Source organism: Peromyscus leucopus, chromosome 6 (genome assembly GCF_004664715.2).
Source record: "Peromyscus leucopus breed LL Stock chromosome 6, UCI_PerLeu_2.1, whole genome shotgun sequence".
NCBI lineage: Eukaryota > Metazoa > Chordata > Mammalia > Rodentia > Cricetidae > Peromyscus > Peromyscus leucopus.
In genome coordinates this window covers 229,017-253,265 of record NC_051068.1, presented here as the reverse complement: position 1 = coordinate 253,265, position 24,249 = coordinate 229,017, and the positions used below count along the sequence as shown (strand labels likewise).

The window sequence follows — 24,249 nt, the reverse complement described above, 5'->3', positions numbered from 1 at the left end:
TCTAACTTCTGCCAATGAATGGGAAAATGGAAGGAGTTGCCTTATAGTCAAGCTTTTTTCTACCTAACCTCTAAACCTTCCCTTCTCAATTCTCTCCTGCTCACATGCTCCTAGCTATGCAACCTGAACCTGAGGAATCTTTGTCTACTGCTCTGAACTCTGCAAATGAACCTCTGCCTATCTTCCTCCCGCGCCTGCTTGAGCATCTGCCCTTTCGGCTCCTCCTTTAGTCCCCTCCTCTCCAGTATCAGGCCGCCCCAACTACTCAACTCTTGCTCCAATCTTTACACCTCCTATCACTCATTCTCATACTCCTAAGGGATCTGACTCCAACCATGCCAACATGCTAACCATTCTTGCTTTGCGAAAGGTAGCTGGGGTGGATGGACTGGTTAAGGTCCATGTCCCTTTTTCCCTCGCAGAACTTTCTCAGATAGAAAAAAACTGGGTTCCTATACCTTTAATTCTACTTCCTTTATTAAACTATTCCAATATATCACCCAATTTTATAGCCTCACCTTTTATGATGTATATATGATATGTGCTAATTACCTACTTCTTGAGGAGTGCAGGTAAGTTTGGGAGCAGGCTAGGCCACATGCAGATGAGGTTCATCAAACCAATGTTACCCACCCACCTGGAGCTGAGGCAGTTCTCGATCAGGACCCACATTGGGATTATAATACCCCGGGTGGCTCTCTAGCTAGGGTTAGGTTTATAACCTGCCTCCTGACAGGTCTCCATAAGGCTGCCCTCAAATCAGTTAACAATGTAATTCAGTTAAAAATGTAATTCAAGATAAGAACAAAAATCTGACCCATTTCTTAGAACGCCTTACAAAGACTCTCCTTCAATATACTAGCCTAGATCATGAGAGCCTAGAGGGCAGATAGCTCCTTATGACCTACTTTGTCTCGCAGTTTCCCCAACATCAGGACTAAACTTAAGTGTCTGGAGAGGGGTCCTCTCACTCAATAGGCACAAGTTTTAGTGGTGGCATTTAAGGTGTACCATGGGAGAGATGAAAAAGCCTATAAACAGAACTGCCAAATTCAGGTACATGCTATCTGTCTGGCTTCCCAAAGGCATACAGGTTTTATATGTGGTAGAAGGGCCACTGGGCTCATGCATGCCATGCCCTATGTGGGACACCAACTGGACCTTGTCCAAGAGGGACACTGGTCAGCTGACTGTTCCCGTGCAACTCGTGATTTCAGTATTCAAACGAAGACCCCCTCTAGCCCGATCTAGGCATGGCCATGGGTGAGAATTGAAGGTACCCTGTTCCCGGACTGACCACAACCATCTCTCACAGGGAACCCAGGGTAGCCATTACAGTATCAGGGTGATCCATTTCCTTCCTTTTGGACACTGGAACCACTTACTCAGTCCTGAGGGGGTTTTGGGGTCCCACCTCTCCTTCTCGTCTCCCTATTGTCAGGGTAGGGAGATAGCCTTACCTACCTCATCAGACCCCACCATTTAATTGTATTTTCAGGGGTATGCCTCTCACCCACACATTTTTAGTTGTGCCAACCTGCCCTGTGTCCCTAACAGGAAGAGATTTTCTAGCTAAGGTAGGAGCTTTTATTTCATTTGCTCCCACTATTTACCTCACTCCTGACTCAGCAGTGCCCCTCCTTCTCCTCTTAGCCACCCAGCCTACTAGCTCTAACACTTCATTTCCCATGCCAGTCTCTTAGGTGGACCCTAAAGTCTAGGACACCCAGAACCTTTCTATTGTTAGGCACCATCCCCCCATTATTATCCAGTTGCAGGACCCTACCAGATACATTACACAAGCTTAGTACCTACCCTCTCTCACTCCAGAGCTTTAGAGGACTTAAGCCTATTATCATTTATGACCTCAGGAAAAAGTTGCTCCTCCCAATCTCTTTGCCTTTTAACACCCCCATACTTGCAGTTAAGGAGTCTAATGGAACCTACTGCCTGGTTCAAGACCTCTGGCTTATTAATTCTACAGTGGTCCCTCTTCATCCTGTGGTATCTAACCCTTATACACTTCTTTCCACTATCCCTTCAGGAACCTCTCACTTCTTAGTTCTTGACCTCAAGGATGCTTTATTTTTCTATTCCTCTCAGTTCTCAAGTCTCAAAATGCCTTTGCTTTCACCTAGACTAACCCTGACACTCATCTGTCTATGCAGCTGACCTGGACTATCATGCCACAGGGATTCAGGGACAGTCTACACCTATTTGGTCAGGTCCTAGCCTCTGACCTGCTCTCTCTGTCCCTCCCTGGCTCTAAACACAGTATGTAGATGACATTCTACTCTGCTTTCCATCATTACAACTTAACCAAACTAACACCTCTGCTCTCCTAAATTTCTTTTCCAGCTGGAGTTATAGGGTCTTGGCTTCCAAAGTTCAGCTGTCCACACTTCATGTCACTTATTTAGGTCTAACTATTACTCCCACCCCCAAGGCTATCACTGTACATAGAAATCAAGTCTCTTGTAGTACCCTCTACTAAACAGGAGATTCTGTCCTTTCTGGAAATAGCTGGCTTCTTACGGTCTTGGGTTCCATCTTTTTCTCTCCTTGTTCGTCCCTTATATGAGGCAGCTCTGGGCTCACTGCATAAACCCCTCTTTTACCCCATTACTAAACCCTTCTGGAAGCTCCAACAAGCTCTCCTTCAGGTCCCAGCACTTCGCCTCCCAGACCTAACTTGCCCTTTCTCCCTTTATATAACAGAAAGTGACAGATATGCCCTTACACACCTAGGGTATTGGCTGGGACCCTCCTCTGCACCTGTAGCATATCTGTCAAAGAAACTAGATCTTACCACTCAGGGATGGGCACCTTGCATTCATGCTTTAGCAGCTGCTGAGCTCGTAATTCAGGAATCAAAGAAGCTAAACTTTGGGTCACCCACCACTGTCTTCTCTCACCATAAACTGTCTCATCTCTTAACTTATAAAGGCTTACAGGTTTTGTTTGTTTGTTTGTTTGTTTGTTTTTTTACCTCCTTCCCAAGTTATTTCTCTCCAGGTGGCATTACTGGAAGATGCCATACTTACTTTCCTGACTTGCCCACCCCTTAATATTTCAAGCCTCCTTCCTTGACCTAACACTGACTATTCTCCATCTCATTCCTGTACTGAAACCTTAGAAGAACTATTACTCTATTCTTCACATATACAGGAGGACACGTTGCCTCAGGCCACTTATACCTGATATACAGATGGCAGCTCCTTTTTACATGAGGGGACCCATAAAGCAGGCTATGCAATAGTGTCAGATACTGGGGTGGTAGAAGCACAGGCATTACCCTCACACAGTACTAACCAACAGGCTGAGCTGATAGCTCTCACCCGTGCCTTCCAAATAGTACAGGGGCAATCCTTAAATGTTTATACAGACTCCAAATATGCTTTCCATATCCTCCTGTCCCATGCTGCTATTTGGAAAGAGCATGGGCTCCTTACAGCAAAGGGAGGATTCATGTCTAGCTCAGGCCAAACAATGGCCATGCTAAAATCCTCTCATCTTCCCAAGGCTACATGAATTATTCACTGCTAGTCTCATCAGACCAACAGCTCCATCATCTCTAAGGGAAATAACTGGGTTGACCAGGTAGCCAGGACAGTGGCCCTCTAGGGCCAAGTCTCACTCATCCACCACAGGGAATCCATGCAGTGCAACCCACACCCTCAAAGGTAACTCCTGACACAAGCAAATTCTATCTTATGTACATCAGCTCTTTCACCCTAATAGTCTCGCTCTGTTTCAATTTGTAAAAGCCCACTTGCAGCCCACCTCTGAGGACTTACAATACTTAAGAACTACTACTGCCTCTTGTGACATTTGCCAACAGTCAGATCCTAACACCAAATACCAGAGCCAACCTTTTCCCACCCACCAGGCTAAAGGTTTCCTTCCAGGGACTGACTGGCAGCTCGATTTTACCTATATACCCACTGTCAGGTGAATTAAATATTTCTTCATGATGGTGGAATCATTTTCTAACTGTGTGGAGGCATATCCAGTTTCTAATAAGCAGGTTCAGACAGTTGCAGATCTCCTTCTCCAGGAAATTATTTCCTGGTTTGGGATTCCTGCCTCTCTCCAGTCTGATAATTGTCTGGAGTTCACCTCCCAGATATCCCAGACACTAGCTAAGGCTCTTAATATTCCTTGGCATTTTCATATTCTGTACCATCCTCAGTCCTCAGGAAAGGTGGAGTGCACCAACCGGTTTTTAAAATCCATCCTTACTAAGATGTCACGGGAACTTCACCTAGACTAGGTAATATTATTGCTTCTAGTTCTTTTTAGGCTCTGGGCCCTTCACAACTGGCCCCTCTCAGTCTCCCAATTTGAACTGAGGTATGGGAGACTGGCTCTAACACCGGGCACCCTATCCAAGTCTTCACCCCTCCCAGATGACCTCTTAACCCCCTTACTCTGTCATCTTTGTTCTCTTCTATAGAATTTCGCTGACCATTCCTTACCCCAGCCATGTGACAGTCCTTGCCACCCCAAATTCACATTGGAGATCAGGTCCTTCTTTCCGCTCTAGGACAGCGCCCCTCACCCCTTTCCCCTAAATTGCAGGGACCCTTCAAGGTAATTCTTGTAACCCCCATAGCTGCTAAGCTCAAGGGCTTTCCACACTGGATTTACTTGTCCTATCTGAAGCCTTTTATCTCACTTTCAACCCAGAAGAATTCCTTCTCATACACAGTGACACAGACAGGGCCTTGTTCTCTCAAGTTCCAGAGGACACCAGGATCCACTGCCTTGTCATCAATTCCAGAAGAATGAGGTTTCACCCTACAAGCTTTTCCTTCCTGGTTCCCTCTCCTAATTAACTATTCAGCTAATTGTTACAAGACCACCATAGAGCTGGAGGCCAAGGACCATTAAGTGTACCCAGGCAGTAAGGAACAATAACAATCCAGGGGTATTTACATCCTCAGACCCAAAAGGGTCTGGACTCTGCAAAAAAAAAAAAAAAAAAAAAAAAAAAAAAAAAAAAAAAAAAGACTTTAATATAACAATCTATTCCTGTTACATGCCCTTAGCAATTGATCACCTCTGTCTCCTGGATGCTAAACTAATAAAGGAAACAAGTGCCTTAAAATTTGTCTCAGATAAGGCTTATCTCAGGTAAAAATTAAAAGCATATTCCAAGCGCCCCCCACCCTGTCTCTAACACTAACCCATAAAATTTTGACAACAGAGTACTAAACATTATAATATCATGGCTACAAGCTCAAGATTTTAAATTCCCTGTGGCTGCTTCTTAATATGTTTAAAAATGCTTCCAAGCTACAGAGCCACCTTGAATCCACCTGTACAGGTCAGGTCCACTCCAGATAAGTATAACTCAAACTTTCCTGGTCCTGGGACCCCCTTCCTTCACCCTGGGACCCTTTGGGGAACCCCCTCAAGGCAATTTTTTTCTAAAGTTCCTCTTCTGCCTCACCAGCACCTTGTCAGACAGAAACAACCACAGGCTTTAAGCAGCGGAAGATGATGGACGATTCCCAAAGCAGTAGAGGACAATCTACTACCTCAGGACGTCCAGCTACCTCAAAAGCCTCCTTCTCTATCCCCAGGAGTTAACCGACACCCACTGAGTTAGCTGGAAGCAGTTTTGGGAGATAGGACCTCCTCATTCCTGTTCACCCACCAATTTTTACAAGAACAAAAGAGTCTGGGGTTATAGAATTCCTAGTCACTCCCCCATGACCGTGCATGTGCTGGCAAGACGCTTAGTCATTCTGGGGCCTTACATCCTACATAACCCGTGCCCTGCATGGTCACGTAATTTGTATGCAGCGTGATCATGTAATCTATGCACAAGTGTGGCGTAGCTACACAAGCCCATATAAAAATGCATGGGGGAATCCATAAAGTAGATCCCACATACCATTTCCCTCTTTCTGCACAATCTTACAATAGGCCTAAGCACATCCCTTCCATCACCCTTCTTCTAATAAACCATTATAATGGGTTTTGTTGTGACTCATGGCTTTTCTAGCATGGTAAACAGCGCCACATAATAAATAACAGTTACCCCTTTGGGGATTTGAATGACCCTTTCAAAGGGGTCACCCAAGACCACTGGAAAACACAGATAATTACATTATAATTTATAACAATAGCAAAATTACAGTTATGAAGTAGCAACAAAACTAATTTTATAATTGAGGGTCACCACAACATGAGAAACTGTATTAAAGAGTTACAACATTAGGAAGGTTGAGAACCACTGCTCTATATGTTTAAATGTCCATTATTCCCTTAAATTTTTGCAAAGTTTTATTTGCCAAGGTTTCCTTTCTATGTTTATATTACTTAAGGTTTTTAAATATGAAATACAATTCCCAATTTTTTATTTATCTAGCCACCTATTTTTATCTTGTTTTGTATGTGGTGTTAGCCATGCTGGGCAAGCAGTTTACCACAGATCTATGCCCCTTGATTAACTATTTTAAAAATACATTTGCATATACCAAGACTAGAAACTCACAATTATATCATTTATATCTCTTATCAGTATTTCTAAGTTTCACCTTAAACCTGCCATTCAAGTGTGCACTTATACCCTTGCCAAGGCAAACCACACATCTAAAGAAAGACCATAGTTTTACTGGAATAATAATAGAGAGGGGGAAAAGCACCACAACCCATATACCTCAAGAAGGAAAAATGATACCTGAGTCAAGAGAAGGAATATTGCAAAATGAATAAACGCAAACAAAAAGATGCCATGACGTAGAAGAGTAAACCACATAATGTGAAGAAGAAATCCATTAAGTCAATGCCTAAGAAATAGTCAAGAAGAAATATAAAACCAAGAAAAGAGAAATACAATGTCAAAAAGAGGAGAGTGGGTATAATGAGTCACTCAGAATCTCCCAATGCAATCCTGACAGCTGGAAACAGAAGCCAATGCAATGAGTAAGAGCATAAAGAAGACATTAATCTCCAAGAGCTACAACAGGAAAGGAATGCAGAAGAACAATTAATTCAGGGGAGACATAATCAAAAGGAAGTATTTAAAATAAAGACCTGAATATTTTTCATGAAAAACCCAGTGGAATTAGACTGAATAACCAAGAGACGAGGAAAAGGAACAGAAAAACAAAGTATGGAAATGGAATGAGAAAAATTAAAGCAATAGTTCTATAAAGACCAGGACTTCTTCTTCCTGAGAAAGGACAGATAAGAGACAGATAGCCTCAAAGAAAGCAAAAAGGAAAGCTCACATCCAGTGGTCTTTATGTTCAAATGCTTCCAAAATTGCTGCAAGCCACAAGAATGTATTATAGAGATTCAGCTGTATATAGTAAAGCTATACCTAGAAAGGTCAAGGAACCTTTTCTAGAGGGAAGCCATTTATTGGTGTTATTCAGCTTTTTATATATCAGCTGTCTTCTGCTATGAATTTTTTGTGCACTCATATACTACTAGGCCATATGGCAAACAGCATGAGCTTCTCAGACCTACTGCTGATCTACTAGGTAACCCCTCTACAGAGCCTAGGAGACAGGTGGACTGTAGATGCATAGCTTTGTTTCTTGTGCAAATGAAGCTCAGATCATCCTTTTCCTTCAGGCCTAGTGGCATTCCAGAGCTATTGATTCAAGACAAGAGTTTTTTGCATTACCAGGTGCAGTAAAGACTGGTCTGGGCAGAGTCACATAGCCAGAGAGAAGAGAAAAAGGCAGCGTTTCTGTAGATGGTGAGAAAGACTGGCTCAGACCAAGGAATAAGGAGTAAGGAAAAGTTCTGCAGGTTGTAGGTTGATTTGAATCAAGTCAGGGTAGAAGAGGAAGAAAAAATTGGAAGATGAAAGAACTGAAGATGAGGATGAGGTCAAGAGCATAAGAGCTTATCTATTACTAGAGCTATGAGAGGACAGAAAAAGAATGGACAGAGAAGAACTGAGTGTGAGGATGGAACTAAAGCTGTATAGATAGAATTTTGTCTTCAAGAAATAAAGTAAATGGATGAAAAGAGCATGGTGTACATAGATTCTTTTCCCTCAGATAACCCCACGCTGGATGTAGCATCTTCCCCAGGACTCTGGGAAGGGTTTTCTCAGGGCAGGCTCCTGGGAAAATTTCAATACAAAATAATCATATTTAATTATAAAATGAAGTTTGAGGTTCAAATTAGAAAGGACATAAGAGCATAGAGACATCCCATCCCAATGACACGTTCTTAAAAAAGAAAAGCAATCTGCAGGGGGGAACCATGATTTTCTGTTTAAACAAGAGACTCTTAGGTCAAAATGTTGGTGACCACATTCAAGCTCTCTTGTGTACTTGATGGATGGCCTTAGTGAAATTATTTAATTTGTTCACCTAGAAACTGAAAATGGTGAGGATTAAGTGAGAAAAATCTATGAAAAGAAATGAAGGACAAACCAAGCAGACAGGAGCACATGTAACGTTATGCACTGTTATATACTGTAAGTTACTATTAGTGAAATTCTTACAATTTTCAAATTCAATCTCTAAATATAATAAGTTCCCTCTTAAGAGGGAACAAAATGGCAAAAGCAGAAGTACAAATCAAAGCCTACATTAGCAATTATTAAGTCAAGCATACAAACCCTCAGAGAAACAGCACTTTAGTTCAGCAAATATAATTCTCTTAAAAGATATAAAATGAAGGTCACATATATTTTTAACAATACTGTCTAGCAACACTTGTTGTGTGATATTTTATTTGTGTTCTGACAAATAAAGCTTGCCTGGAGATCAGAGGGCACAGTTAGCCACTAGTTAACCATTAGAGGCCAGGCAGTGGGAGGCTCATGCCTTTAACCACAACACTTGGGAGGTGGAGACAGGAATAGAAGGCTGGTGGAGACAAGATCTCAGTCCCCTTTCAGTCTGAGGATTCATAGAGGTAAGAAGTAGCTGCTGCTCTGCTTCTCTGACCTTTCAGCTTTCACCCCAATATCTGACTCTTGATTTTTATTAATAAGACTAATTAGGGTCACATTTCACTTATAGACAAATATGATATCCCATTTTAAGCAGAAAGGCTTTAGACTTACAATCCAATTGCTCAGCACAGAAAGTGGACAGATGATCAGTGTTGTTCTTGTCCTCTCTCCAGTGTCACATTTTTTTGAGCGCTCCACCACAGATACCCCTAAAAGAACAAGGTGTTGATAGACTTTACCTGCTTTTTTAAATACTGAGTTATCCATCTCAATATGGTCCTAACAATCATCTATGAAGACAGAAATCCAGAAGAATTAAAAAACAGGAAACTGGCACTGGGAGGTGGTGGTGCTTGTCTTTAATCCCAGCACTCAGAAGGAAGAGGCAGGCAGATCTCTGTGAGTTTGAGGCCAGCCTGGTCTACAGAGGGAGTCCCAGGATATCCAAGGCTACACAGAGAAACCCCCTTACAAAAGAAAATAAAACATTAAAAAAAAAAAAAAGAGATGGACTGTTTCCAGTCTCTCTCACTCCATAAAATCAAAAATTAAATAGTGATTATTTATGAAGAAGAATCAGAGGACTGAATCAGAGGACTGTAACTGGACACTTGGAGCAGCCTTTCCTCTTCAGTTAAACTTTTCCAGAAACACCCTCATAGACACAACCAGGAGAGTGTTTCTATGGTGATTCTAACCCCAATCAAACTGACAAAGAAGATTAACAATTCAATCTCTTGTCAACTTAAAACACAAGCACATCACTTTAAGTCATAACATGCCACCCTGGCCCCCAAACTTTCATGTTCATCTCAAAATGCAAAATGCATTTAGCTCATTTCTAAAATTCCTCACAGACTTTTTAAATAGACCCAATACTGCTGTGGGACAGTCTGTATGTCAAATCTGTTGCTCTGATTGGTCAATAAATAAAACACTGATTGGCCAGTGGCCAGGCAGGAGGAAGTATAGGCGGGACAAGGAGGAGAAGAATTCTGGGAAGTGGAAGGCTGAGTCAGAGAAACAGCCAGCCACCACTATGACAAGCCGCATGTGAAGACACCGGTAAGCCACAAGCCATGTGGCAAGGTATAGATTTATGGAAATGGATTAATTTAAGCTATAAGAACAGTTAGCAAGAAGCCTGCCAGGGCCGTACAGTTTGTAAGCAATATAAGTCTCTGTGTTTACTTGGTTGAGTCTGAGTGGCTGTGGGACTGGCGGTGACAGATTTGTCCTAACTGTGGGCAAGGCAGGAAAACTCTAGCTACACAATACTGTTCAATAGTTCAAGGTTATTCTGAAACTCAGGGCAATTTCTTAACTGTGAGCCCCTATATCCTTCCTCATAAACATCCTAAGATTGTAGCACCTCCAACATCTTGGAGCTTCCACTATACACAAGGCAATACCTTCCCAGTTTGTACAATGTCCTCCCACACCTCCCTACAGGAAGTCTGACCCTGCCACACACTTTCTATCCACAGCAGCTTTTTGAAATCTTGACCCAAGCCTCCATGAACCTTGCTTCATGCATTTTGCATGCCTACAAAATCAATACCATATGGACAATACTTCCAAGTTCTGTAGGTAGCTCAAAATGTAGCCCAAAGCCACAACCACTTCTGTATACCTTTACAGCTAATCCTGAGAAAATACTACTCTATGTGGCAACTGTGGAGCAGAGAATGCCTTCAGTGGTATTCTGTGTCTTGGCTCTCTCCTTTTAAATTCACCTGCCTTGTTACAAACTAGAGCCTTCAATGGGTAAGGTCTTGCCCTCTGTGTACTTCTCCTATCCTAGTGCAGCTGCAAGATTTTTCTTTAATGTTGTTAATCTCTGTAACCATTATAGTCACTCTTTTCATATCTCCCCTGTCCTCAACTATAAATTCTCATCCCTTCCTTGCCAAGCTGTACATTTGTCTTGTCTTACCTTTCTGCCCAACTTGCAGTTTTCTCTGTCAACCTGGGTAAAAGCAGTGAGAAGTAACCATAACAGCCTAAATGCTATCCTGTCTTGAAATTCCTGTGCCAAACAACCAGGCAATCAATGCTTTTTAATTTAGCCCCACTCAAATAGTTAAGACATGGACAGAATAAAGTCAGGTTCTTTACCAGAATATAACACAAAATGCCACTAGCCCAGTTCCTAAGAAAGTCCTCTGAAACCTGATAAGCCAAGTTCCCACTATCCTCACTTCTCTCAGAATTCTGATCTTCCAAATTCCCACCAAAACGGCCCATTAGTCTCTTGTCTAAAGCGTGTCTATAGCCTATAGCTTCAAAATCTTTCACATTGTTCCTGCAAACCAGTGCTATACTGTGGTGATATTTTATTTGTGCTTTAACAAATAAAGCTTGCCTGGGGATCAGAGGAAAAAACCAGCCACTATATTAAACATAGAGGTCAGGCAGTGGTACCACATGACCTTAATGTTAGCATTCAGGAGAAAGAGCTTCATCGGGATCTCTGTGAGTTCCAAGGCACACTGGGGACAGAGCTAGGTATAGTGGCACACGCCTTTAATCCCAGCACTAGTTAACCATAGAGGTCTGGAGGTCTGTACAAACAGGAAGTGATATAGCTGGGCAGAAAGAGGAAGTGATATAGCTGGGTGGAAAGAGGAAATAAGATGGCAGGGCACAGAAACGTGAGTATACAGGCAGTAGCTCTCTCTTGGGCTGAGGATTTCCTAGCAGTAAGAACTTGTGGCTGGCTTGTTCTATCCCTTTGATCTTTCAGCTTTCACTCTAATATCTGGCTCCAGGTTTTTTATTAATAAGACCATTTAGTAATTTGTGCTACACTAATGCTTACAAACCAGTCAGCAATAACACCATTCCTCAGTACCAATTTTCTGTTAGTTGTTGTGACAAAATACCTTACAAAAGTAAATAAAAGATATATTTTGGCCTCCAAATTGAGAATATACTGCCCATTATGGAGGGGAAGTCATAGCAGCAAAAGCATGAGGTAGCTGGTCACACTACATCCACAGCCAGGAAGTAGAGAAAAATATTGATGCTCAGCTCATTTTCTCCTTATTAAGTCCAGGAGTAGCCCATGGAACAGGACTGCCTACATTCAGGGTGGATTTTTCCCTCTCTAAATAAATCTTTCTAGATTTAATTTTAATTATGTGTGTGTATATGATGTATGTGTGTGTGTGTGTGTGTGTGTGTGTGTGTGTGCGCGCGCGTGTAATGTATGTATGTATGTGTGTGTGTGTGTGCGTGCCTGAAGAGGTCAGAGGTAGCTGGATCCCATTTGTCAGCTACCCAACATAGGTGCTGGAAATTGAATTTGGGTCCTCTGGAAGAGTAGTATGTGCTCTTAACCCCTATGCCATTCAGGTTCAAAATATATTTTTTTTTACTAACTAATTTATGTATTTTACATCCAGACTCTAGCCTCCCTCCCTCCTCTTCTCCCACTCCGTCTCCCCAGTTCCCCTCTGCCTTCCTCTCAATCTACCCCTCCTCCATATTCGCTCAGAAAGTGGCAGGCCTCCTCTGGGCATCAGCAAAACAGGGCACATCAAGCTACCACAAGACCAAGCACCTTCTCCTGTATTCAGGCTGGGCAAGGGCAATCCAGCATGAGGAATAGGTTTCCAAGAGCCAGCCAAAAGCATCAGGGAGAACCCTGCTCCCATTGCCAGGAATCTCACAAGTAGACCACGCTACACAACCGTCACATCTATGCAGAGAGCCTAGATTGGTCCCATGCAGGCTACCTGGTTATTGGTTCAGATTCTGTGAGTTCCCATAAGCCAGGCTAACTGTTTCTGTGGGTTTTCATCTGATGTCCTTGATTACCCCCTGGTTCCTATAAATCTCCACTTCCTCTCCTCAGCAGGATTCCCCAAACTCCTCCCAATGTTTGGCCATGGGTCTCTGAATCTGCCTCCATCGGGCACTGAATGAAGACTCTCTGATGACAACCTGGGTAATCACCAATTCAATCATGGGGATGACCTGTTCAGGCTATACTGCCAGGAGCCTTAGCTGGGGCTATCCTTGTAGACTCATGGAAGTTTCTCTTCTATCAGGCTTCTACCTGACTCCATAAAGTACCCTTCCCCAGTCATCTTTTTCAGCACTCTCCCCTTTCTCCCACCCACCCCCCAATCCCTGAAGTTTCCATGCCTACCCAACCCCAGTCCAACCAGCAGATCTCTATTTCCCCTTCCCTGGGAGAACCATATGTCCCCCTTGGGCCCTCCTTGTTACCTAGCCTCTCTAGGTAAAATTTATCATTTTTAAACAGACTACATTCAAGTCTACTTTTATGCCATTATAATGTTTTATCTTCCTTGTATCATTTAACATCTAAAGTATTTTACTTATGTATTGCACCCCTTATGACTGCTGAATAAGCCATGGAAATAAGATCTTGTGCTGTACATGGAAACCAAGGCACAGATACAATTCTCTCAGACATCTTATCTTAATTCTATCTTTTTCCATCCTATTCATAAGCAAATTCATTGACATTCTTAAGTGAAAAGCAAATTCTAATAACACTAAAAATTAGATCTTTATTTAAATTTATGCAAGTTAAGCTTTAAACCAATCATAAATGACTCCATTCCTTTACTAGAACAGAACAGGGAGGAAAGGGGAAAACTAGACTTACTGACCCTTTTTCAACATTTTCTTCTTTGTTGCAAGGGCAGATAAAGTAAGTGCATGAGCAAATTTTGTATCTTCTTTAACCTTAGATGATCCTGATAAGAAAAATCACAGAATACAAAAATTTCTTACTCTGCCTTCTTAGGTACTTTATATATTCTGCAACTTGGCATATTACTTTAATTAAATAAAAATAGTATTTGGTAAGTAGCAAGCCATTTATGACACTAAGCATATCCCTATAGCTCAGAGAAATGATGTAATCACATCCCAGCTGTTACTTCTCTTAAAAGAAAAATCAGGAACAGACAAATGCAAAGAGATTCAGCTCTCAGGAAAAAAAGCTGTACCAGTATGAAGCTGCTAAATTTCATATCAGTCTAATGGTGATAAGCTGTTTTCCAAACGTAATTTCTCAGTTAATGAGAAAGACAATATGATTTGAAGTAATAGGAAAATAAAGCATATTTCAAAGATGAAATAAATGGTATACATTGTTTTCTATGTGCATAATGTGAATACTGCCAAGAAGGCACTCCAAATTTGTTTGTTAAGCTTGTGTGTGTGTGTGTGTGTGTGTTTGCACAAGCATGCCAGCACTTGTATATGTATGTGTACATGCTTGTGCACATGCTTGTGCACACTTATGTGAAAAATAAAAAGTTTTATTCAATTTATTTTGTAAGTAGTAGAAAACAACTGTTTTGTTTAAAGTTGGTTTAAATATTATCCATTAGATTTTTAACTTGAAATTATTCATTGAATTTGCATAATTTAACACATAGTAAGTTCATGAAAAGTTCAAATGCAGGAAAAAGTTCAAAAGCAGCCAAATTTTATACTATTGCTAAAGATCTTCCAAGCTAACAAGATGTCAATTAATGATTGTTTTATTTTAAAAATATTTACATGAAGGTTATGTTATGTAAGTACTGAGATGTAATATACACCTACCTTTTACTCTATTTTTAGTATCTGACTGTGCATTTTTCAGCTTGCCTAAAATAAAATAATAATAATAATAATGGATACACTAGGAGATGAGACTATATGACAGTGTCAAATCAAGTCATATTACCTTTCATTTTCTGTGGAGGTCCACTAGTTTCAATTTCCTCTGAATCAATGCTTTCAATGTACTGAACAGCAATTTTTCTTCTGAAATTGAAGAGATTCAAAATAAAATACAATAAAGCAATATGTTTAATAAATGCAATACAGAAGTTGTTTAACTCCTATTTGCTTTTAAAATTTTTTTCCAAAAAACTCTCTTATTTGCCAAGCAAATTTCAAACATGCTAAAAAGCTTATTTTTTTTAAATGACCAGATAGCTGCATTTGTAAAATATAGTACCACTAAGATTACATTTGAAAAGTCATTCACATAGAGTTCAATGTTCAGTCATTCAACTAAAACATGTAACATTAGAACCAAAAATTGGCAATGTGGAAGAGAGCAGATGACAACTACATGCGAGCCACTGTCCTTGGAGGGGAGTGATGACAGGAAAACACTAGCTTTAGTAGCAAAGAAATACCGAATAAACAGAACAGGAATGTCCAGAGTTGATTCAAAGCACTCAAGTCCCAAATGGAGCATGCTCTCTTCCCCAAAGAGGGCGGAGAACAACTAGGGAGGATGGGGATCTCAGCTTAGGACAAACAGAGCTTCAGATAGTCCTACTCTCAGTACAAGAAAATTTATAGGGCAGAAAAAGAAGGGAGGCAGGGCTGACATCTGTACAGCCAATTTGTACAACATCTGTACAAATCTTCAGAGTCGGGGTGGAATCCAAAGACAAAAAAAAAAAAAAAAAAAATAAGCCACAGGGGGGGAAAAAATGCCAGCCACAGCACTGAGAAGATTTACAGTTCCAGCAGACAGGGGCACATATTCCACATTCATAACTTTCAGTATTTGGCTGGAGCAGAGGTAACACATCATTTAAAAAGACATATGCTTTGTTTGCAGCTTGGTGGAACCATTCTTTTTTGAGTGTGGCTACTGTTAGGTTTTCCATCCTCCAGTAGATGGTCCCATACCCATGAATCTATGGGCAACACTAACTAGACTTAGTGGTTTATCAAAAAAAGAAGAGGAGGAGGAAGAAGAAGAGAGGAAGAGGAAGGGAAGAAGAGCAGAAGGAGGGACAAATTGAGCAGGGAATTCAATTCCCCAAGAAATAAATAGGGGGCATGTATGATGATATTTCACTGCATGCATGTATGAAATTCTCAAGAATAAAGAAATTTAAAAAAAAAAACAAAGAAAAATACTAAACAAATAAATGATCATGGGAATGTTGCTTTGAGAATGTAAACTGGTGTGGCCACTGTAGAAGCCATAACAGGTCATCAAAAAGCTAAAAATAGAACTACTGCATGGCCCAGGTATACCATTCCTGCACATATACCCAAAAGACTGTGAGTTAACATGCTATGGAGATACAAGCACATCAGTACTTACTATTGCATTATTCACAGCAACTAAAAAAAATGCATCTAGCATAAATGTACCATCAACAGACAAATGAGTAAAAATGGCATATTACATCTACACAATAGTGTTAGCCATAAAGAAAAATGAATCATGAAAAGAAAATGGATGAAATAAGCCAGACTCAGGTAAATAAATTTTGTGGATCTTAGATTGAACAAAGATATATAAAGCCATATATACTCAAAATTCTCCATACATATTTATATAACAGCAAAGCAAAGGGGATACTGGAAGAAAGAGATTAGAGGGAGGTAAGAAAAAAACAGAGAAAGAAGAGAAAGATGGACAAGCTATGGAGGATGAATATGGTCAAAGTACCTGGTATTGAAAAATATTGTCTTTATGGAGCCTACCCATATGTACAATATACACCAATTAAAGAAAATCTTGACAGGGCCTTTGAAAATGGAGTTATAAAAGGATTAAAAACCCTACTGTTATCAAAGAAAAGGGAAAATATAATTATTGATAGCTGCTGGTAGCAAAAATCCATGGAGTATACAGCAGTGACAACTAGAGTTCAGAAGGTCAACCTATCAGAACTAAGGGTTCTGTTAGAGGAAACCATCATGCAAAGTGTTATGGAATTACTATCTTTTGAATGAACTGGCTATCTCTTGATGTAAACTTCTTGTGTAATAACAGCTATGATTCTCCCCATTTACCGTGCATTTCCATGTATACATGTACTCTCATGAATGCATCTCAATCTTATGGGCATACATAATTGTTGATAGTCTAGAAGATGGTTTCTTATTTAACGGTACAATTTTTAAGAATAGAAACATACTAAAATATGCTTCATACTAGATCTATTATTCCATGTGGACTGTAGACACTTAGAGGTCTTGTTCTCCATCCTTAGCCACTGACAGGGTAAATATTGGACAGACGAAGTGTCTTCATAGAACTTTCACAGAGCGGAATTGCAGGTGACTGGCCTTGTTAGATCAAAATGCTTCTAACATTCTAACATAGTGAACCAGAAGTGATAGTGCAGGTGTCTGGCCTTGGTATATCTTGGTGCTTCAAGAGATCAATAGCACCTATGTTGCCCTAAGCTTCCTCCACTAGCACCTCCCATTCTGATTCAAATAACAATTAACACTTTGTATTTATTTCTACACCAGTTTTTAAGGCAAGATTTTTAGGCTCAGTAGACTAATTATATGTAGGTCCTGATATTCAGGTAACTAACAGAAAAAGGCTATTAACTGACTAACCGTATCTGGATATTATTAACCACATAAAATAGTACACATACATATTCTTTGCCTTTTCCTTAAATCTCTCATTGGTTTAATTTCTTTCCTTGTAACCTTTGTAGGTATCCCTTTAAGAGATAGTCAGTACTTTTTACAATCTACAGCCATTGTCAGTCACCAATTAAGGTGACCAGGTCTTTGCCAAGTGTGACTCTTATCAGAATGCTTGTCCCTGAGAGTTTACTTTGTAGTTTTTATGAACAAGTTGTTAATGAATGGATGGAGATGTGTGTGTGTGTGTGTGTGTGTGTGTGTGTGAGAGAGAGAGAGAGAGAGAGAGAGAGAGAGAGAGAGAGAGAGAGAGGAGAGAGAGAGAGAGAGAGAGAGAGAGAGAGAGAGAGAGAGAATTCATATTCTTAGGGGAACAAAGAAGGGAAGAAGATGGAAAATACCTAGATAGATATGAGAGAACAGCAAGAAGAGAACTGATGGAGAAGAACAAAGATGAGGATTGAGATGGAAAGAACTAGATAGACATGAGAGAACAATAGAGGGGACTGAGAACAGGAGGGACTGAGAGGAGCTAAGTAAGAAAACAGGAAAAAAAAACTGTGTAGATATAGAATTGACTTAGAAGAATAAGGTGAATGGACTAACGAACTCAGTGTGCTTAGATTCACTGAATATCCCTCAAATTAGAATCCTTAGCCGCTTGTAGCATCTGTTCTGGACCCTGATAGAAATCTCCTCAAGGAGGAAGTTCATTATATAATCACTGCATAAATTGTAAGTAAGAACGATGGACTTTGGAATCAGACTACCAAGATTCAAATCTTCATTCTACTAGTAACTTGCTATGACTTTATGCAAATCACCAAACTATGTCTGTTTCCTCACTTGGAAAATGGAAATAAAATATAACTGACTATATAGCGTAAATGTGACTGTATACAAAAGACCTAAAAATACTACCATTCTGAAGAATAAGCATGTCTGTATTGGCTATAGTACATACACTGGCTGCTGCTTGTACACATTTTCCTGGTTATATATTAATTTCCTTTCATCTGATCTATTCTACCTAACAGTGCTATATTACAGGCTTATGACTAGTTCAGTTCTAAGATTTGGCATTTACATAAGAAGTAAATCAGAAAAAAAAAAAAAAAAAAAAAAAAAACCAAAAACGTCTACCAGGTCGACCCCGTCCTCGGGGGAGACCTTGATCTGGAGGAGGTGGGAATGGGGGGTGGGCTGGAGGGAGGGGGAGGGGGGCGAGAGGGGGAGAACAGGGGAATCTGTGGCTATTATGTTGAACTGAATGGTGTAAAAAAAAAAAAAAGTGTAAGACTTGCCTGCCCATTTATTTGATTAGTCATTACTTGTTTTTTTTTTTTGTTCAGTAAGTGATTTCTTTTGTTTCATAAAAAGTTCTAATTTGGATTTCTTTTCTTATAAATTTAAGACTGCTAAGTAGCATGCTTTTCTAATAAAAGGTACCAGATTTAAAAAAAAAAAAAAGTAAATCAGGCTAGATTCTGGGATTAAGAGCACTGGCTCCTCTTCCTGGGTTCAATTCCCCACACCCACATGGCAGCTTGCAGTGATGTGTAACTTCTGTTTCAAGAGATCCGATGTCCTCTTCTGGCTTCCTTGAACACCAGGCACCCATGTGGCACACAGACATACACACAGGCAAGCACTTATACGCATAAAATAATAAAATGAAAAAATCTCTAAATAAAAAACAAAAACTAGGAAGTAATGATTTTGAGTTCAGTTCAAGAGGAGTTTAATGACAGGATCATCAACTAGACCGTATTTTGTGACTGGTGCTGAGGAATTGCTAGTGGAGATTTAGACATAAGACCACATCCATGTACACTGATGGGAGACCATACTATATAACAAAAGCCTGGTACCTATACCTACTTGAAAGGGTAAATGAAGCATATAAAGTTAACAGATTCAAGGTAAGATAAAACAAGAATAATATCTTTTATGCAAACTCTCTCTACATTCTAGTCTGTGTTAACTCTCCACAATTTTCTGAAGAGCAAAGAATGCTGTGTTAAGTTTTCCAAACACATCCTTCAATTTTATCCCCCAAAATCCAAAGGAAAAATCTCAATGTCTCATTAAGAAAATCTAGGTTAAAAAAAAAGGAAAGTGGTAGTGATTATTAAAAATTAATAAACCATTTATTTTATAGATTAATATTACTTTCACTTTTGAAATGAAGAATAGGAAAGACTGGCAGCATGATTTAAGAATTAAATTATTTTTTATAGAGCAACATTACTTTTCACTTTTAAAATAAGAACACTATACTGTCATTGTGATTTAGCAATCTACAATTTGAAATGTATTTGAAGTAACCTATAACTGAAATATAGTTCTCATTTCTTTCTCTTACAAGAAGGCAGAGAAAACAAAAATGCCATGGAGCTAAACCTAAACACTTTACCTTTTAGGGCAGAAACTAGACAATTCCGACATGGGATACTTATTCTTCTCCTGAATATCTGAAACACCAGGTTCTTCACTATATCTGGATGGCTCTATTTCAAAGAAACACACAGAATTATCAAAATGTCTTAAAATAGCACCATGTCTCTGAAAGGCTTAATATTTTTCCATAACTAACCTTGAACTTTAATAACTTCACTTTCGTGCCCTCTGGAACTCTTTCTACATTTCTCCTAAACTAGTATTTTCCCACTGGGATATACCTTCAGTTTTTTATGACCCAAATGAAATGTCTTTTTCCAACCGTGACCACCCAACTCAGAGGCTGAATTTATTTCCATATCACAAAAACAAACAAAAAACAAAAACAACACACGTACACACAGGGAAGGAGGACAGACAGATAGACACTAATAGACCCTAATAAAATGCTAAATATAAATTTGTATTTCCAAACATTAGCTGTCATTTAGCAACCTTCCTTATCACTGTTTAGTCCTCCCAGGCTCTGCAATATACTACTGTTGACCTAAACTCAAAGTCATTTTCTTCCCAGAGAACTTCACTAACTTGCAATGAAAATTTGATGCCATTACTTATTATAAGTTAATTTTCTTACCTCTCCCCCACCACCCACTTACTTATGTATTCCTTCAACCTTAAGAATGCTAACTTATATAATTATTCTTGAGTTCTCATTTTTCCCATAATGCATTGTATATACAATGAAGTTCTAAAATAAAACATTTTTTCTTTAAATTGTTCTTTGAAGAAATTTTTCTCTCAATTAAAAACACTTTCCCTAACTTTTCTAACTGGTATACTAATAACCAATCAATTATTTTGACAAAACCTTTTCTGAACACCAATCCTCACAAGGTTCTTTAGAAAAAGAGATCCTAAATTTTTACATTACAAAACTCAAAATAGAATTATAATAGGTGAGAAAACATCCATAAAGTGGTTGGACCGTATTCACAACTACAACTCACCTGCGCTTAGTCCATCTGCCTCTTTGTCAGTATTACTCCCTCTGAGTTTACCAGTCTCCTCCTTGTATTCCTATGTAAAAAGGCATTTTCTTCAATGGGATACCAGTTTTAAATGATGTTAAGATGAATTTTGTTTTATATTGCTTTACTTTACATGATGAAGATTACTTATAAATGCTAACAGATAGATCACCATTTTAAAAATGGTTAAAAAGGATGTAAAAAAGCAAAAAAGAATATACAAATTGATTTAAATTTTTTCATTAGTATCTCAAAAATGAAAATTATGAAAAGCTTCACTCCTACTGATTAATGTTTATGGAGCCGGAACGTCTATGTACACTAGCAGAGTAGGAAAGGAATCATGACTATTATCTAGTTTTAAGCCCTGCAACCTACAATAATGACACACTTACAAGATATACAAGTACAATGATAATACCAATGTTATTAGAGTAACCAATCACGTTTTAATATTGGATTTAAGGCCCAATCCATGAGAGAGAACCCATACCTGGCATTGCTAAAGTAGCCCAGAACCTGAGACTAGATAGGTCATGGGCCTAGGGGAAAGCCTACTGCTATTATTCTGCTAAATGAACATAGGGATAAAACAACTCCTAATGACATATTGCTATACCCATAGATCAGTGCATTGCTCAATTCTCATCAGAGAGAAGTTTCTTCTTGCAGTAGATAGTAATAAAGAGATACAATGTGATTTTGAAGGACTCAGCTCTAAATGGGATGTCCTTATCAAACTTTTCCCCTCAAGGCTCAGGATCTATGTGGAAAAATAGGCAGAACAACTTTAAGAGCCAAATGACTCCAAGAAAACAGCATTTTCCAGACACAATAGGACTGGTGTACATTATGAACTCAGAGACTGTGACATCACACACAAGACCTACACACATTCAAGCCAGACAAAATCCCAGCATAGGGGAAGAGAAAATAGACACAAAGTCCCACCCCTACATAACAAGCAATTTGCAATTCATACCTTTAGGAAAGAGAAAATGAGTTTTCTCCAATGAAGTGAGACACTAGATATATAAACCACATTGCAGGAGAGGCCCCATGCTCAGAAATAGTTGGCTAACACAAAATGGACTCCATGTTTTTTATTTGCTTTTATCAGTGCTTTGTTTATCCTTTTTTTTAGTTTTTTTTTTTTCTTGAAACACCCCCATGCTGACCCCCTTTTTTATGTTTTTGTTTTGTTTTGAAAGAAAGAATATGAAATTGGGTGGGAAGGGAGGTGGGAAGATATTGTATAAAAATTTTTTAATCCAATTAATACAAAAAATAAAACACTTTCCTAGTTAGTTTTCTAATTATACATATTGACATTTGCTTAAAATATGAGGAAAAGCAACGAATATAATATCCCACTATACAAAAAAAAAAAGAAAACTAGTTGGTCTTAATCTTTCCAAATGAAAACAAACACACAAAAAAACCCTCTCAAAATATGTCAGTGTGAAAAAAAATCATGAGATGAGATTTACACTAGAATAAAAAGCTCCCACACTAAATTTTCAAACCAAGATTTTCTATTCAGTAAATAATGGAGCTACCATTACCATACTCTCTTTTCTGAAATTCCCAAAGCTAACAAGATAAAGCAGTAGTATTTATAGCAAAAAAAAAAAAAAAAAGAAAAAGAAAAAAAATTGAGATACTAAAGTCCCAGTAAAAGTAAAATTTTTTTTAAAAATTCAATAATAAGCTGTAAGGAAAAGTAGTGTACATGAAAAGTAAAATACAGAAAGCATCTTTGCGCTGTTTTCTAAATCAGACTTTTAGGATTTTCAGGTAAGAACAGTTTATTTCTAATTTCTCTTTTGCCTACCACCCCCTAACCCCCCGACAGCAACAATGAGCTCTCATCTGCTGTTCTACTGCCATACCTGCCTGCCTACTACCATGATCCCCACCATGATAATAATAGACAACCCTCTGAATCTGTAAGTGACCCAGTTAATTATTTTTTTGTTTGTTTGTTCGTTTGTTTTGTAAATTACCTTGGACATGGTGCTCTTCACAGCAACAGAATTAAGACAAATATGATACGTATACTTTGTTTGTTTATTTGTGTCTTCTGGGTTTTTTAACTTTTTTTTTTTATTGTTATTGTTTTGAAATAATGTCTTACTATGTATCCCTAACTGGCCTGGAATCAGACTGCCACGAATTCAGAGATCCACCTGCTTCAGCCTTGAGTACTGGGATTAAAATTCATGCAACCCTTGCCAGGCAGTGGTGACACACACCTTTAATCCCAGCACTTGGGAGGCAAAGGCAGGTGGATTTCTGTGAGTTCAAGGGTATCCTCGTCTATAGAGCTAGTTCTAGGACAGCTAGAGCTGTTACACAGAGAAATCCTGTCTTGAAAAACAACAACAAAAACAACCAATAAACACACACCCCCATAGAAATTGGTGCTTACACTTTAATAAGCACCATTATAAATGACTAAAAAACATTAATCACATCTCAAGAAGATCAGCTATTATTAATTAGCTGTCAACTACTTTTAGTGAGATAGAAATTTCTACAGTAAATCAGCCTTCACAGAACACACTTCCTTTACCTTTCTTGGTTGATTCTTCTTGCTTCTTTTACTGAGAAGAGACTTGCCATCAGCAAAGTTGGTAAGAATTACTGCAATGGCAGTAAGAGTTTTGCCCTTCGAAATATTTTTAAAAGACAAATGGTCAGATTCTAAAATCCATCTAGAAATATTTCAAAACCTATTTTAAAATAATAAAATATAAGTCAAAGCCACAGCATGCATGATTACTAAACAATATAATTGCTAATGAAAAATAAGTATTTCACTTAGCTAAGAAAATATTTCTTATACCATATTATAACTTACTAAATGATTGACTATAAGCCCCACAGAGAAAGGTCATTTTATTGAATGACAAACATTCTACATTGAACTATCATTTTTATCATGAAACTAATATTAATTAATATTCACATGTATAGAGGCCAGAGAAGAATCTCAATGTCAGTTTTCAGGCACTGCTACCCATGCCCTTTTTGAGACATCATCTCCTCCCTCCAAACCCTCCCATAAACCCCTCCTTTCTCTTTCAAACTCATGGCCTCTTTTTTCATTATTGTTGTTACATGCATATTTGCATACACTCATACACTATTTTTATTTGAAAGAACAGGCAACTGACTGTCTAGGGTGAATTTTCTTGAAAATAATCAATATAAGGTGTAAGATACTACCTTTAAGGAAAACAACAGTATTTCTTGTAAGGGTTAATTTCAATTTTTAATCAAAAGTTAAAATATTACAAAACTTCACCATTACAGTATGACTAAAGCAACTGCCAAGAATTTAACTGCTTTTCTCATAAGATCAGTAGCACTGTTAAAGAATAAAAGCTTTAAATGCTGCACGATGAAATGCACTATATGTGGCAGGTCTACAGTCAGTACTTTCCAATTGGCAAGCCTCATCTTAAAATCATTAACAGGTGAAAC

General features: G+C 38.9%; 1 protein-coding gene across 5 annotated transcripts in view; it reads right to left on the bottom strand.

Moving 5' to 3' along the window:
* Window positions 1-24,249, bottom strand: part of Hltf (helicase like transcription factor) — a 93,320-nt gene that overhangs the window by 55,850 nt on the left and 13,221 nt on the right. For all 5 annotated transcript variants that reach the window (XM_037206497.1, XM_037206499.1, XM_037206498.1 and 2 more), the window contains 6 exons: window positions 23,336-23,431; window positions 20,740-20,809; window positions 19,746-19,839; window positions 14,652-14,731; window positions 13,582-13,668; window positions 9,047-9,144 (listed from right to left, as the gene is read on the bottom strand). In XM_037206497.1, the coding sequence (XP_037062392.1) occupies window positions 9,047-9,144; window positions 13,582-13,668; window positions 14,652-14,731; window positions 19,746-19,839; window positions 20,740-20,809; window positions 23,336-23,431 (525 nt within the window). The remainder of the gene's footprint in view (window positions 1-9,046; window positions 9,145-13,581; window positions 13,669-14,651; window positions 14,732-19,745; window positions 19,840-20,739; window positions 20,810-23,335; window positions 23,432-24,249) is intronic.